The sequence below is a fragment of the Dromiciops gliroides genome, chromosome 5 (genome assembly GCF_019393635.1).
Source record: "Dromiciops gliroides isolate mDroGli1 chromosome 5, mDroGli1.pri, whole genome shotgun sequence".
In the NCBI taxonomy this organism is placed as follows: Eukaryota; Metazoa; Chordata; class Mammalia; order Microbiotheria; family Microbiotheriidae; genus Dromiciops; species Dromiciops gliroides.
Window position 1 is genome coordinate 185358045 of NC_057865.1, and position 17787 is coordinate 185375831.

Here is a 17787-nt window from a genome sequence, read left to right on the forward strand (position 1 = left end):
TAAAGTAAAGCCCAAAGTCCATTTTTAGATTTTTTGTTTGTTTGTTTGTTTTAAAATATTTTTTCTAGGTTAAACTGATGGTGGGAAGGAGGAAGTTGGGAATACTTCACTAAATCTTGCTTGGCTCTTAATATCATTTAAATTTAGACTAAATTTTAAGCCTGACCTATCTGGGTTAAACCTGCTGAAAGAGAGTAACTTTGAAGTTTTGAGAAATAATTTCTATTTTTTTTTCTCCAGCTGCCAGCATCCTTTCAAGAAGGAATGTGAAGTAGATGGGATAGGGAAGGATAGAAGTAGGTATTGCTGTAAATATATTTTTTACAAGCCTTCAAAATAAGCCTTGTGCAGGTACCACAACAAATTATTTTGAGAGCTCTGAAAGCTTGTAAGTACCCCAATTGTGTTTTCACCAAACTAGTAGTAAAGCACAGAATCTAGAGTACTTAAAAAAAAACAACATAGGTTAGAGTCTAAGACTTTTTAGGACTTTTAAAGTAAATTTAAGTAGTGTGTTTGGAAGAAAAGGATGAATTGGGCCACAAGTCACTGTAGGTTAGTTAGGCCATTAGAATGAAGAGGAGGGGTAGCCTGAGAGTATAGGCAGGAAGAGGCCTGTGTGTGGCAGACCTACAGAGCAGGGAGTTTTCAGGACTATGAATAGGAGTTAGAGACCAAGCTACAATATTTATTTATCCCCACCCCCAAATCCTCCTAGAGTAGGGGAGGGTAATAGTTTCTAGGTAATTCTGAAAACCTTATGTGATGTTTTAAATGTATTTTTTTTTAATTTCCATAATTAGCTTCAGAAGTGACTAATGGGGACAGTTTGTTTTTAAATGTAGCCAGCTGTTGCAAAATGTCCTGGTTATTCAAAGAAATTCTTATTATCTGCTCCCTTCCCCCCCCACCCCAACACCTCCTCCTCCTCCTCCTCCCCCCCCCCCCAATTTGGAGTTTCATTTTGGATAGGCTGGGGCATATAGGGTCCTTTCTGAGTTGATTTCTGTAGAGGTCACTTTTTTTTTTCTTTCGAGAGGGGTTGTCCCTGGTGTTTGTGTCTAGCATATGCATGTGGTTTTGCTGACTGCACTCGCAGGCTTGTAAATTTTCACCATGGGAAATTACCAACAAAGCCCAATCTGTCTCCTGGCTGCTTTGCACTTTCGGAGGGCGGCTGTACTTGACTGAGCTGCAGAACGAGAACACGAGAGGGAGCGAACGAAGGAGGGAGGGAGGGACGGGAGAGAGAGAGAAGGAAAGAAGAAGGGGGGGATGGGGGGTGAGAGGTAAATAGTCTTAAATCGGAAGGGAGCTGCTTCTCTATGGTCTTGACAAGAGCTGCCTGGGCTCTGCTGGCTCAGTAATAACTGAGTGACCTTTTCTTTTGCTGTATTATGTCTGGCTGGTAAGGGATTGCATTTTGCAGCTGATAAAGCCCTGGCTTCATTCAGCTTGGTTCCTCACACGCTGCTTAGGTAAGTTGTCTTGAGCCAGGACAGAGAAAGACAGCCGTGGACTGTAAGATACTAAAAGGAGGACACCTGTAGCTCAGATGTGGTCAACACAATTACTTGGCGGATCCTTGAGGACCTCATTATTTTAAACTTAAAGAATAGCGATTCCCTCCCCTGTCCTTTTTTTTTTTTTTCAAACAATGCTTCTTTTTGACCTTTCCCAAGGAGAAGAGCTACAAAGCAGCCACTGTGCTCACTGAACTGCCTCCCCCTGTATTGCTTAATTGAGAAGGTAAGTGAAGCAACTGTATACACAAGCTTTGGGTTATTTGTGGTGTGTGTATGTGTGCGCGTGCGTGCGTGTGTGTTATGTGGGTATTTTTTTTTCTGCCTCTCCTAATGAGGTATAAACTAGAGCCGCAACACATCGTCTTCTGCACTGTAACTTTCGCTCAAGCTGCAGCTCTGCTGAGACGATTTTGTTTAAATCATGTGAGGCTTCATTATTTTTATGATGAGACATGAAATACATGCAATCGGAAGATGCTGATGGAGGAAGGGAGAGAAGCTCCTTCGCTGAACATCTCAAGTATTAGAGTAGATAATAGTCAAAGTTAACAATGAACTGCAGCATTTCCACACGCTTTTTCTTTGTGGCAGAGAATGGGGGGGGGGGTTCCATTCTTCAGAGAATTTTAAGGTGCAGGTCAGTGGGACCGGGGATAGAGTGATGTGTGGATGGTTTTTTTTTTCTTTTGCTTTGTGGGGTACGATTCAGTGACTGCTTCCTTTCCCCCACCGTTCCCCCCAAGAGTTTAATTTGGAGAGTCTTCGTTCTTCATAATACTCCTTTTCCCTTCATAAATAGGATAAACACACCATTCCCTTAACTGTCCAACCCTTTCCGGTAGCAAAGTGTCTAGAGTGCATGGGTGATGGGGTATGGATGGAACCTGGGAAAGGGAAAGAGAGATTCAGTGAAATGAGGTGCACAAGGACTAAATAGCTCGATATTAGACTGATGCAGCACATTTTTAGAGGCTACACAGATTGCTATTATGAAATACAAGTCCAATTTATGATCTTTTTCATACCGTACATGATATGGTATGCTAACACTGCGTGTGACAGTTTAATCAAATCCATTTGTTAAAACGAAGCTAAAAGAGACCGCTGGGATTATAGGATTACGGACAGAGTTAGGGAAACATGTGGCTTTGTCATTCGCCATCATTTTGAACGCTGCCACATTGCAAGTGGTGCAAGTGGTGCAAGTGGTTCAGTTTGTGCGTGTTGTCTTGTCTGTCAACCCTTCTCCCTTCCCTCCACCCCCTGCCGACACTCCGACCCTTTCCCAAAGTGGGTGCACAATAGTCTGTTCTCAGCTGTGTATCTGAACACCAGCTTCTCACTTCAGCCAAAGCAAAAGGGACGCTACCACTTTTCCTTGGATTACCAAATCCAATGAGAAGCTGCTACTCAGGCATTCTTAAATCAACTCATGCAGAAAAAGGAGAAAAGTTTTGGTAAGGTTACTATCGTGTTGTAGTTGTACTTTGCAGGAACCTGGTTTTAATGTTGCTTTAGTGTATTTCTAAAGACATTTTTGCTGTAACTGCTTTGAAAGACTGCTGTTTAAACCAATTAATCTTGCTAGGTGCAACAACTATTGCTACATTCTTTGCAAATCATCCCTGTGTGGCTGAAAAGACACTGCCACAAAAGAGGCTGGAGTGTAAACCCAAAAGGAATTCTTTGTTATACTGTATGTATGTTTCTTATTTTTTGATTTTGCATGTGAGCTGCATCAAAATTGAACTCAGTCTTGCAAATCTCTTGTTGGCCTTTGCCAAGCACTAGCACTTTGCTGCCATGGTAACTGTAATTAAACTGATAAGAGTGGAAAAATGTCAGTATCTCTGAGCCTTGCAGCTGCATTGGAGAAAAAGGGAATCAAATTGGTTCCCAGCTCCATTGCTCAAAAAAGAAGGGGGGTTGAGAGGGTGGGGAGGAGGGAGTTGAAGGGGTAGAACGGAGTTATGCAGCTCCAGTCCCTGAGATACAGGGACATCTATTTGCATTGTTGTCCCTTAGGGGGCTACAGCCTGCAGGGATGCTCTGGGCCACTGAACAGAGAAAAACAAGCTTTTAGGCCCAATCCAGCTTTCAAATAGGGTTGGGGAGGGGTTGACTTGGGGACTGGAGGGGGTAAAGAAAGAAAATCTTTTGTTTAGTACCCCATAGCAATTGAATGGCCTTGTTGGTCAAATTCTTTTAATCTGTGTCAGGGCTCTCAGGTATGGGACCTGCGTTCTCTTTCCAGCATCTTCCTAACTCACCTCAGCTGTCAACCTGCTGTGTAGCCTTACCTCTTGTTCCTTTCCCCTTAGAGAGAGAGAGAGAGAGAGAGAGAGAGAGAGAGAGAGAGAGAGAGAGAGAGAGAGAGAGAGGGGTTTAAGTGGGAAAGTAGTTTTTCATCCGAATATATACTATTGGTTGAAAGGCAATCTCTCTAAGTGTTGAAAATCTCTTTATTAAAAAAAACCCCACATGTATAGAGTTGTGGTTACTTTGTTGTGTTAACTACTATAGCTGAGACTTTGCGGATGAATAGCACAGAACAAGAGAGCATAATGGAGGCAATCAACCGTTAGGCTGGCTCACAATACAATCCAGGCAATTAAAAGCTCACCAGAGTTTAAATGAAATGGTTCTACTTATTTCTGAACACCATACTGCACAGGCCATTATTTGTCTTTAAAAAAAATTGATTTCCCTTAAACTGTCAAATAACTCGGAATAGCAGGGTCTCAGAGGCAATAAGAATTTCCCTCAGAACAATTTACATGCCAATCTAAAACTAGTTATGACTCCTGATGTGCTATAAGAAACTTGTGAAATGTTTCTTGGCTTATGAACATGTAACTTTACAAAGACATTTTTTGAATGGTCAGGGGAAGCTGCTGACTACTTTATAAATTCTGTATATGTGGCAGAATAATTGTGAAATAACCATTTCCTACAACTAGCAGCTATTGATTTATGTCTTGTTGAAATGTTTAATTTTAGGAGCAATATGATCCCTTTAAAAGGAAGTCACATAAATGTAATATAGAATAGCCAATTCCTATGCTTAAATGACCTAGGGCCATATAGTCCACTAAGTACAAACATTACTCAATTCTGAGTACTAATTTAAAATGTTAAGACAACAACAAAAACATTTTTTGGAGATTAGTAATCTATTGTCTAGTTTTCATAAAGACTAGTTTCTGCTGTCTGGAGCTTATTGAGTGAGAGATTTGGCCTTATATTCCTTATGGCTATAACATAACTGGGTAGTAGTTTTATTTTCAGAAGGGAGTTTTCTCCTAATTTTTCTGGGTGCTAAAGCACAAAAATAAATAAGAATTATGTACTGCTGAAAGTAGCAGTCTTCCTTTCAAACTTTTGATTACACATATACCAAATATGTATATGCCTCTGAAATCCAAAACCATATTTATTAAATTAAAATGCTTCCCCCACCCAGGTATTAAGGGCATTAGGCAATGTGCTATGTTGTAATTGATAGAATTCATTCCCCCCTAGAACCGTACTAGAAATAACCAGTTACGATCAAAGAATCTTTATTTGATAGAAGTTCTAGAAAGTAAGCTTTAGCAGGACTACCAAGGGTTATGATTGATCTATCCTAGGTTCTTAGTTCCTTCAAAGGAAAGGAATCAGGCCACAGGGATACTGCCTGCTATTCTGTACAAAGAATTCCTAATTCAACATTTAGTCTGGAACTCTGGTTGAACCAAAAGAATTTCAGCCAAGGAAGTTTCATTCTAACAAATGTTCACTATTCCTTTAAAAAAATCTAGGCAGAAGTCTTCTCTTTCAAAAAAAACTGTTTAGATTGTATATATCTTCTCTTTGCCTAAGTGATTTGAAGTGGAATTATTAAAGGCTATGGTAGAACAGTCACCATAAGGTCACTTGCAGAAACTTGAAGAAAACTTATATCCTTGGGGAGGGTGGAACAGGGGATATCTGGTTATAAAACATGGCCTTTATTTTCTTAGGAAGAACATGCACAATTAGTATAAAACATCTTGATCTCTGCTTTCAAGTTTGGGCTTCCGTACTTTTGTGAAGCAACATGAATTAGTGAAAAAAGCATTCAGGAGACTCAGATGCTAATCTAAGTTGTAACATTAAATAACTGTGACCTTGGAACAAACCACTTGACTTCTCCTGGCCTTTGTGTCTTCATTTCATATTTTCGAGATTGGAAGGAGACATGAAATAAACTAATAGAAGTTATTTTTCAGTTTAAGCATTCTATGTTTTGACTTTATGGAAAGGGTGCATGTTCAGTACAAAATCAATTTATGAAAAAAGGGAAATCTTAAAGATTAGTATATTTTACTATCAAGAGTATGGCCAAGTCGTAGAACAAGAAAACATGGGTAGACATCACTTAGTCATGATAACTGGTAACTGGATTTATAATATTTATGGAAAGATAACTTTTTTTAAAATCTTGATTAATGTCCCTTGTCTGTCTTCTAATACTGACCTTTGAGGTAAAAATGTACCATCAGTTGGCCCTTTCCCTGATACTCCTTTAAAATGTTATCTAATATTTTGTTAGAATTTGTAACCTGATATGTTAAAATACTTAGGCACATGGGGACTATACTCTCCCTTAATGTACATACTATATATAAAAGTGTCCATTATTTAGGAATATTTGGATCTTTAATTGATCTGTTATAAATTCTGTGTCATACACCCCCTCAACTATTGTAAACTAACTCCTTTCCCCACACAGGGGGCACTCTACTCTTCCTACCACCAAATACACATTAAGTGGTTATTTTAACCTAGCTATTTCAGATATTTCAAGATTGACACTTATGTACTGGAGGGCAAATTTATGTGTGGTGCATTATTAAGTAGATTTCTTTAAAAATTGTTTAGAATTTTAATCACATTTTCTCCCCAAGGGAAATGTTCTATTCAGGAGCAGAAACATTATACAATTATCTAATATTACTTAGCTTCATATTTATAACAGCTGCTTACCATGACATGAATATTCTCATTCTCATTCTCTCTCTCTCTCTCTCTCTCTCCCCCTCTCTCCCTCTCTCCCTCTCTCTCTCTTCATCTCCATATATATGAATACATACACATATGGATACACACATATATAGAAATATATGCATATATAAATATATACACATATAAATACAGGTTTTACCACTTGATATTTAGAAGGTAAACAAATTGATGAGCAAAGAAATTGAGTAAGGAGAGTATAGAGTATAAATGAGAGCTAAATTCAATTTTATATTTTCAATAAATATCTATAGACTAAAAAAATTAAAACTTGTACTTCAATGTTGAATTTTTAGAGTCTGATTTTCATCTTTGCTGTCTTTTTATTCTATCTAATAGTCCCAGTTCTTTGCTTTTTTTCTTTTTTTAACTTAGGTATACAAATGCTCTCAGTCCAGCCAGACACCAAGCCGAAAGGTTGTGCTGGCTGCAACCGTAAAATCAAGGACCGATATCTACTGAAGGCCCTGGACAAATATTGGCATGAAGACTGTTTGAAGTGTGCTTGCTGTGATTGTCGGTTGGGAGAGGTGGGCTCCACCCTGTACACTAAAGCAAACCTTATCCTTTGTCGCAGAGACTATCTGAGGTAGGCATTATTCTTGTATATCAGAAGGAACTAGACTTTAAAAAAATTTCAAGTTTTATGGATTCCCTCACAACATACCTCACCAAGTGAATGATGCTGAACTCAACCCTCAGAACTGTTCTATGCTTTGGTCATAGTAGAGCATAAAAGATGACTATACTGGAAATCAGCAATATGTTGTAACCTAGTCTAGTCAACTTGTAAAATCAGTTTTCTATGTCTGTTACAATTGCCAGCAAATGTCAGATGTATACATGTTTTTATATATAGATACATATATATATATATATATACACACACATATACATATATACACACACCTATACATATAGACATATACAAATATGTATAAAATTATATATGCGTGTGTGTGTATATATATATATATACATACACATACTTATAATTTCAATGAGGAAAGAGGGAAATAAGTAGATTAAGGCTATGACAAACACACGCATATATATATATATATATCACTAAGTACTTGGATTTTTTAACCTTTTTTTAAAAAATCATAGTTTTGAAAGTATTGTATGAAATAATTCTGTCACTTTTATTAGTTTTATTAGTTTGACCTAAAGAATTCATCTCATAAAAATATCATTTTGAAATTCTTAGCCAACACTTGTTTTGAAGAATTTGCCGTACAGTTTGGCATGGTGTTTTAGTGTGTGTGTTCATACATGTGCTTCAGACTTTCCTTCCCCAAAAAGTTACATTGGCTAGCACAAAAATAACCCTGAACTTTAAACACCAAACCTGTCAATAACTCAATGAAAAGCAGGATGCTAAAAGCATCTATCATTAACAAATGATGTATTTCTTATAAGTTAAATAGTTAAAGAGATATAGGAGTGCTTTGATGCCCTTGGTTATGAAGCTAGCAGGTATAGCTTCATTCTCGTCTCTTTCGTTCCAGAGTTCTCCACCCTTAAATAGGTGCTAACTTCCAAAATGTCAGTTCACAAAGTGCATTGCTCTGAATTTCAGGAATGAGTGTGAATTGATTTTTTTCTAGTTGAAAAGTACTGTATAAGGAAGGACTCATTTAGAACTTCACATTGGTAGCTGACTTAAAGTGATGACTTCTTGTTCCTATGCTGTTGCTCTGGTGGGAAACTTAAATAAAACTGTTCTTTTAAAGCCCCTTCAGAAAGACAGCTTGATCAGTTAGTAAAGCTATGAATGTATTCCCAACAATTTATGTCTTACTCTTTAGTAGATCACATATATAGGAGATTATAAAATTCCTATAGAGTAACCCAATGTCATTTTCATGCAGGTTCACTTATAAGTACAAACAACATCTCATTTGAATTAGGATACCATCCTTAGAGATGGCACAGAAGCTTTCGAGCTATTCACTACTGTACTTCCAGGTCACATAGAATATATTCAGTTACTCTGTGTTTTTATTTATTATGGTTCTGTGAACATTCGGTCTTTAAAATAGTTGATTCTAAAGTGAGAATTTTTAAAATGACTTAGTCAAACCTATAAGTAGCAATTTTGGCACCCTGGAGTAAGCAGCATTAATCAGTCATCAAATCAAATTTTCTTTTTTTTTTTTTTTTGGTAGGAAGGGATGTGAAAATTCATTATGGCACAAATAAGAAAAATGTATTTGCATTGGAAGGGCAATTAGTTACCAAGATGGCTTCTATCCTGATGAAGGAAAAGATGTTTTGAATTTTTGTATCCTCTAAGTTCTGGTGCCTTGGGGCAAAGCCCCAATCATCACTTTACACCCTAATTATAACTCTGGTTTCACTCTTTGACTATTACAGATGCAAATAATTGGTTATTGTTCTAGATAATAAAACTATACATATTTGTATAGTTAAGATTTGAAATCATAGTTTTTCTCTGCAGTTTATTTGTAAACTACATTTATTTCCTGATCCTCCACCCAAAAAGGAGCTGGATCTGTCGCAAATGATTTATCATCTTAATAGTTTTAGGACAATTATACTGACAATTGTCACATTATTTAAACCCTTGCACATAAGCCTCTTATGTTCATAATATTTGCGACCAGTCTCTAGGATAAATTTACATTAAATTTCCTTAAAATAAACTCTTAGTTAGCTAGGTATTATATGGACTAATGTAACATTTCAGCTTGAATTGAAATTTACCAAATTGGATACAAAGCTTCAATATCTGGTTCCTTTTTTCAGCTAAAATTCTGCTTTACAAACAAAAACTTTCAGAATTACTTATGGACAAAATAGCTCCAGATATAATAAAGCAAAATGAATGTTATTGCATCAGTATGAACTTAAATTGCCTTCTAAAGAAGTTTTAACCATTTCCTATCCATGGATGTTAGTAAAATACTAACCATGATATTTGACATATTCAAGTAAGAGTCTTATTGTACACATTAAATCACTGTATTTTTCTGTCATAGCTCTGTCTTCTTGATTGACCTGACTGTGATGGAACTCAGATTTTCTAGCTCTTTTAATTTCAGGCTTGCTAAATAATACAATGCTGTTTAACTTTTAGCTTTTGAAAATTCCATATACTTTCTAAAACATAAATTACCTCCTAAATGACTATATAGCTGTTTATCAGGATGCCATTTCTTTTTAACTGTTTATCACCACATGTAATAAGCAGTTGTTGATGTTTTAATATCCTTAGACTTGTTAACAATCCAAGCTAGGTATTAAGAGAATGTTATCACTTATTCAAAACTGAACATATAAGTTATTGATAAGATGAATCTTTCGGGTGAATTAGTAATTCACTTATGATAATACAAACACAAGATGGAAAATAAGTATGTGTGGATGTCTGTGTATGTTTAAGAAAGCATTTTTGTTCAAACAAAGGTAACTTTTTTTCCAAGTATAAAACATGAAGTCTCATTTTGGAACATCTACATAGACACCACATTTCTGTTCAGTTAGACCTGTAATCTTTCAAAATTTTGAAACTGAATTTTACATTCAAAACAAATTCCAAATACAATTAAATATTATCAAATGGGTTTCATTGAATACAGTAAAAATAAAATTCAGTGGTGTTAAGACAGTAGCACTATAGATAATTGCTCTTTTGCCCCATTTTGATCACCCAGTAGTATTAACTTAGTTAAAAACTAATGAAAAATATGATTTTATTCTTGTTTAATTTTCACTTCTTTAAAAAATACATTAAAGATTTTAGATCAAAACATTTGTTTTCCAGTAAATTAATTAATTTTCAACATTGATGTTTTTGACTTTCATATTTTAATATTTAAATACTTTGAGACAAGCAAGTTGTACAGTACTTAGAACATTAATATCATTTCTATTTTCTCCTATTCTAAATCTCCAGGACCCTTTTTTGGGGGAGTGGGGCACAAGAGGAAATAAGATAGGATAAACCTGATTAAGTGAATGTTATGCTGCTTTAGACTAGAAAATAATTAGATGGCTATATTAAAAATTGAAATTGTCAGTACTCTGTAGAGGAGAGGGCAGGAAACAATCACTTAACATATCCCCTTTGATGTGAAACTAGGAGAAATCATGGACTTCTTAGTTGTTGTTTTTTAACTTCAGTATAGTCAGGCACTAAGGTCATGATGACAGTTGGCAATAACTCTCAAATAATTTGAGAAACTCAAGTGTTATATTTGTAGGCAATCAAGTTATGCAGTATTATTCACAGCCTCTTTGAGTGCATAATGCTATACTTTAGTATATGTATGTATGCATGCATATATACACTCATGGTACTTCCTGCACTGGAATTAAGGGCTTCTGAACAAATAGGATAGATTTGGGGAGGGAGACCTTAGTAATTTAGTCCAACTTAATATTACATATGTGTGTACGCATACATATGGATACTATACATTCACACAGAATACTTTTTAAATGGTCTATTCTTGGTCTGTGTCGTCTCCAACATATTACTAAATTTTTAAAGCTTTACCTAAGACATGGCAATATTTATACATGTATAGTTCCCTCAAATAAATATTTTCCCCTAAACATAGGGAATAATGGATTTTGACTTCTGAGGTATTACTGCCTTCCATGCCTATGCATATAGATCAAATATAACAATCAATGTTGAGTAATCAAGAACAATAAATTCTTCTGTTGGGAACTTGTGTAGGTAAGAACTATAGGTAACCACATTTCCCCCTTCCTTTCTCTAAAGTTAGATGAACTTGGGATGAATTAGAACTGTTCAGATATATCTAACAATGCAAAATTAATTAGTTAGCTGTCTAGCTCAATTTAATTTTAAAGCACCAGTCCACTGTTGTGCAAAAGGTTAATAACTGACACATAAAAGTAGTTGTTTTATTACTGATTGTATATCAACATTGGGGAATTAATGGATTGGAAATAACCTTGCTTAGTTTGTATTTATTTTACAAATTACAGATTAAAATATTTAATGTTCACTTAATCATTAGAATTAGTTTGTGGTATGTGTGTGCGCATGCATGCCCTCAGTACAATATCGAAGCTGAAAGGAAAATGTACTTTTCAACTTAAGAAAAGTAAATAGCATCAGATTCACTATTCAGGCTTTCTGGCAATTTTGTTTTCTTTAAACCTGCCAAGTTATTTGTAGTGTATTTCAAAGCATTAAGTTAATTTATAGTATGAGTTAAATCTCTGTGAATGCTATCTTACCAAGTAGCTCTTTGAAAGCTGCTTACTCTGCATATTATGGAAGCTATCTGAGTTTGTGTTCCTATAAAATAAAAGGGGGAAAAACACAGAAAAAAAATGTTCTTACTGGAAAAACCTAATGTATGCTGCTATTCTATTTTAGGTAGAGATAAAGGTTTCTCTTAAATTACTTATTTATAAATAAGAACACTGAGTTAGGCTTATTTCTTTATTCTCCAGAATAACTGCTTATTTCTTAGAGTAGTTGCAATTGCTATTCTAAATGAAATTTAACTCAAGAGCTCCAAAAGAAGAAATTAATGGAAAATGAGACTTAAAAAATTTGCATTGACTTAAAATAAATTGTCAATCTAGAGATTTTTCAACAGAATTATATTATTAACACATAAAATACTGCTGCTATTAGTTTATATCACTTTGTGAGTCATAAAATTAATATTTATATACTCCAGCTTGATGTCAGTTTATCTAGCTAGCATTGCACACCAATTTTATAAAATGTTCATTAATAAGGTTAAATTTCTAACCTTTTCTCCATTTTTTTCCCATTAATCGGTTTTAAAAATGCAATATTTGGCTATTGGAGATTTTATTCCCCCCCCCAAGTAGTATCATTGTTCTTTAAACAATAGATTTTTATTACAAAATTTTAATCTATATTTCAGAAAGGATTATAGAATCAGAGATTTTGTTCCTAGAAGAGACCTTAGAGGTCATTCAGTTAAACTGGGACCTTAACCAAACTCCCTCCCTTTACAGATAAGTAAAAGGAGACTCAGAGAGTTTAATATTTAGTGTAATTTCTTGGTCTTCTGTACTCATTTGCTGTGTGTCCTCCAAAATTCCTATTGTCATCACCCTTAACCTTATTAATTTTCCAAGGTAATGTGAGTAAGAAATGTTTTTAGGCCTATGGAAATCCAGTCTATTTTAAAATTATTTCATAATTCAAATATAATAGAGTATTATTCATTTTTATAAATTCAAAATATTGTTCTTAATTGAAAAATAGCTGAGAGGGTTTTGGCATTTACAGAATACATCTTCACAATGCAGTGGACTATATAATAATACCCTAGGACAAAACAAATATCTAAATATATTTCATAAAGAAATCTCATAGCATGTTCGATAGGAAGAAGGAAAGAAAAACTTAATAAGCATAACCAGTGGGCATTTGTAATATTTAAGGGTAAACTGGTCACATGGGTGGCTTGAGGGAGGAAGATGTAAATTTATTAAAATCCTTTAGGTATGTGAGTGCTTCTATAGCTTTTTTAACTTTTTCTAATATTCTTAAATATGCATTACATAATTATGAAATTTCATCTTAACTTTAAATTAAATATAGCATTTCACTGGACCTTAGAAATCATAAAAAATTGTGGGTTTTTTTTTTAACTATGATCTATCCTTTTGAAGCATGGAATTCTTCAATCCAGATAACTTTCACATCTAAGATATTAGGTATATTGTATTTAATAGGAAAAAAAAGATTTCTGCTTTCACAAGTATATTTAAAATTAGACATCCAGAAATAACTTACTTGTAAATTGAAAAAAAAGATTATTTTGAACATAGTAAATATATAGACTTCTGAGTTTGATTCTATTTTTGGATGTTTCTAGAATATAACAAAGTGAGCACAGTGCTTTGTAACCTTATTGTTAAAATTGGTTAGCCCTTTAATAGAACTTAATGTTCTTTCAATAATGCAAAATGAAAAATAAATAGGATTTTGCTGTGTTGTGGTGACGAAAAGTAGCAGGATGAAAACAGTAATTTGGCAAATGTCAGATTCTGAATATATCCTGTGAACTAAATAACTGTGAGCATGGAAAGTAAGACTTTGTTCTATATCAAATATAACTTAGAATAATTGGTTGATATAAATGACTATTGAATATTGCTTCATAAAATTGAGAGCATATTAAGTCTTTGATGTTCCTTTCTGAAAATTCCTTAAAATTTCTATGAGTTTGCATCATTTTAAGCTTTATCCCATTTTGCATGAAGGGGAATTGGTTAATAGCATTTATTGAATTAAGATGAGAAACATAGAACACATGAAACCTAAATGATATTTTAATAGGGAATTGAATCCAATTTCATATTTTAGATTTTTATTCCCATTCATTGTTTTCTAATTTTCTTATTAATGTTCTATGTAGTAGAATTAATTTATTATATTTTGAGAGTGACTACAAAACAGCAAAAATGTGACACTGGATTTTCACTATCTACATTTCTGTAATTTTTGCTGGTTCTTAACACCATTTGGGATGTGATGTAGTGATAAAGGCATATAGATACCTTTCTTGCTAAGAAGCCTATTCTTCGAGCTCCTATAGTAAAAAAAAATCATACATGAACAAGAAAAGATAAAAATTGAGGAATAACCAACTTTGTGGAGTAATGTGAAGGGAAAGGTTTGGAATGTTAAAAATCATGGTTTTGTACTTCCTTCAGTGACAGACCTCTAAGGTATTTCAATTTTCTTTGGTAGAATCTGGCACTTGAAAACATAATAGTATCTTTTGCCAAGACATGCTATCTAGTAATTTCAAACATCAGGTACTCTAAAAGTGGCTGGTAAACATTTTCAGTAGAAAATTTGCTTATTTTTTTAAAGTCTAAAATTCCTAAATTACCTTGTGATTTAATTGACTCAAATGATACTGCTGCTTCTGTCTGTTTCAGTGGTGTTTAATAGCATACCTGTTAACACTCCTTCCACTGTCAGATTTTGTGCTTAATAAATTATCCCTACTTTATTTCACTTCCTAAGAAACGTTTCCTCTATAGTAGACATTTACCTTATAAAGCATGGGAAGCTATACTCTAGCCATTTTAAAGTAGGATGTTTATCTTTCTAATTTAATATTCCTTCAGTCTGAAGCTGTGTTTAAATTATGAGCTTTCTCTTCATTTTTCCTATTATGAAGTGTATGAGTACTAGCAAGGTTAAGTGGAACTTTTGGATTGTAAAGTTTGGGGCTTAGAACCCTGTATGTCAAAACATCTTGGATAGTTTTTTCACGCACATATTTTCCTAACCTTTTATGCAATTCTTGGTTTCATACATAACCACTTTGTGGCTTTATAATTTTGCTTCAGGGTGTTAAAAAGTTATACTACTAGGGCTGTATAGAAGAGTCTGGGGCGTTGGGGTGGAAGCATACCTGTGACATCTTGGAAGAGATAGAAGGTCTAAAGGCAATGTTGGCTTTCTATATTAAGGTGATTGGTATACATAGTGTTATTTAATATGGAAGACTTACTAACTGGACTAAAGAGGAAATAAAGTCTAGAATATAAAGTGCTTTGCAAAAAAAGTACTCCGAACTCAATTTTAAACAAAACATTGTTCATGTGGTGGGAATATCTTCTATGTAAACCAGTTTTATTAATGAAAATAATCACTTTAAATAAACATAAATACACAATCTGACAAGTAATAATAAAGGGTATTAAACTTTGTGATCTTTAATCATAGACTAGAAGCCTTAAAGAAACAAATTCCTATCCTACTTATCCCATGGAACCACAACAAGGAACAAATAGCAAAGATTGGGGAAATGCCTGAATTTTTATACTACTGATTGGGTTAACTTATTATTTAAAGGCTTATGTCTTCCTCTTTATTTTTCTTATAGCCTTTTCTCCCCATAGTTCTATTAGCCCTCCTAAAGTGAAAAGAAGTTTAGAATCTTCCTAAATTTTTTTATGGTTGTCAAATGCTACATACATAGTTGTCATATATGCTATCTATACTTTGAAAAGAGATCCTTTTGCAGCTTTTAAAAAAAATATATGCTATTTATTTTACTTTATGCCTTTTTTGTTGGCTTGCCCATAATTTCTCTTTTTTGGTGGTGAGCATGGCCATGGGGGAAGTGGGAGGAGCATCAATCATGACATCTGATAAATTATGTAAAACCATGTAACATGATTTTGTTCATTTTATTTAGAGTATATACTTTTTCCTGTAAATTTCATCTAATAGTTTAACAATATTGTTTGTGCATGGCTTCTATTGTTTTTCTACTCAGTTGCCTCGTAGTTTCATTCCATTTGATCTTTGTTCATTGAGCAGATATGTATTAAGTAAGACAACAATATAATATAGTTGAAAGAGCTCTCACTTTGGAATTGGAAAAACTGAGTTCAAACCCTTCCTCTCAAACTGAATATCTGTGTAACCTTGAGTGAGTGACAACCTTTCTAGGTCTGAGTTTTTTCATCTGAAATGAGATGGTTGAAGTAGATGGCCTTTATGGTTCCTTCAGCTCCAAATCTGTGATCCTATTATCCTACAAGCACCTCAGATACTGTTTTAGGCCCAAGGCATACAATCCAAACATTAATAACAAAAATGATAGCCCCTGCCTTCAAAGAGCTTACATATTTATTCAGAATACAAGTTAATCCTTTTTATTTCTTTATACAGCTTGCCATTCCTTATGAAAAATATAAATGATAAGTCTCTGCAAAGTTCCATGAGAAATTTTTTTTCATATGTGTGGCAGAATGGGTCATAAGAAAAATATGGTCAGTGATGCGGGACTTGAAGGAACAGGAAAATACCAGCATCAAAAAGCTCTGTTAGATGGAGGTAATAACCAGTGCACATGAATGAAGACATAAAGAGATGATTTTTTTTTGTTTTTTGTTTTTAAACGGGGAAATGGGGTTAAGTGACTTGCCCAGGGTCACACAGCTTGTAAGTGTCAAGTGTCTGAGGCCACATTCAGGAACTCCTGAATCCAGGGCCGGTGCTTTATCCACTGCGCCACCTAGCTGCCCCCATAAAGAGATGATTTTAAAAAAAGGTGAAAGATTACAATCCATTTATTTTGGTCTAATTAAAATATCTAATTTAACTAGTTGGTAGATGCCTACTCATTTCTTAGAATTCAGTACAGTCAGATAATGAAAAAAATACTGTCTCTTCATTACAGTCCCAGGCACTATAAATGTTATAGGAAATAGGTCATTTTATAATCTAAAGTGAAGATTATCTCACAGGAACAATTGTGGATATGATTAGAAATCATTTGTGAAGGGTGCTCAAAACCATAAAGTATTCCATAGTATAGGGTCCAATCCCTGGAAGATTTTTGGAATATAGCTAAGCAAGAGAAAGATAATAGAGTTGTCCTCTGGGTTAAAATTTGTTTCTGTCCTTTCTACCTAAAAATCCCCTGCATAGAAAAGCAAAAGAATTTTTGAACTAAGAACCTTGTGGACCCTGGACCCTAAAAGCTTTTGTCACTTGGCTCAAAGATTGCCATTTAAGTGGATAATGATTAAGTATAATTTAGCCACTGGGAATTATAAGGAGCTTTAAGAAATTTCTAAGCCTGAGATAAAGAGGTACAGACAGCGTTCAGTGACCAGGAAAGACAATTCATAAAGCAGATTTAAACTAGAAGGCACTATGAAAAAGGGGCTCGTTTGTACTTCATAAAGGTTGGCACTCCATTGGAGCAAGCCAACTTCCCTGGGAAGGGACACTCATTTCTAGATGGCCAAAGTTTAGCGGAAATAGACCCAACTTTTTCATTTCCATGGGATAATTATTATGTTAAGGGTTTTTTATTCGTGTAGCAGAGTCGTCTTGAGTTGTGAGGTTCCTTTTTTCCACTGTAGCAGAATAAAGCTATTGATTTTTTTTTTTGGCAGGGTAATGAGGGTCAAGTGACTTGCCCAGGGTCACACAGCTAGTAAGTGTCAAGTGTCTGAGGCCGGATTTGAACTCAGGTCCTCCCGAATCCAGGGCCGGTGTTTTATTCACTGTGCCACCTAGCTTCCCCTAGAGAGAACATTTCTGCTAAAGATAGAAAGGAACCATAGGACTAGTGGAGTAATGTGAATAGTAGCCATGTGAAACCAGGGAATAACAATTGCCAGAGACTGAATGCCTGGCAATTGGGTCACGTCCACAGCCTGGAAGCATCAGAAACCAGTGTTGTCC

General features: G+C 34.7%; 1 protein-coding gene across 6 annotated transcripts in view; it reads left to right on the forward strand.

Moving 5' to 3' along the window:
- The window catches only part of LMO3 (LIM domain only 3), a 73716-nt gene that overhangs the window by 313 nt on the left and 55616 nt on the right, over window positions 1-17787 (forward strand). For 2 of the 6 annotated variants that reach the window (XM_043969054.1, XM_043969053.1), the window contains exons 2-3: window positions 1683-1749; window positions 6945-7158. In XM_043969054.1, coding sequence (XP_043824989.1) covers window positions 6953-7158 — 206 coding nt within the window. In that variant the 5' untranslated portion in view covers window positions 1683-1749; window positions 6945-6952. Of the gene's footprint in view, window positions 1-983; window positions 1750-2617; window positions 2984-3162; window positions 3223-6944; window positions 7159-17787 lie in introns of those variants that run through there. The other 4 variants (XM_043969052.1, XM_043969051.1, XM_043969050.1 and 1 more) reach the window with 4 other exon arrangements.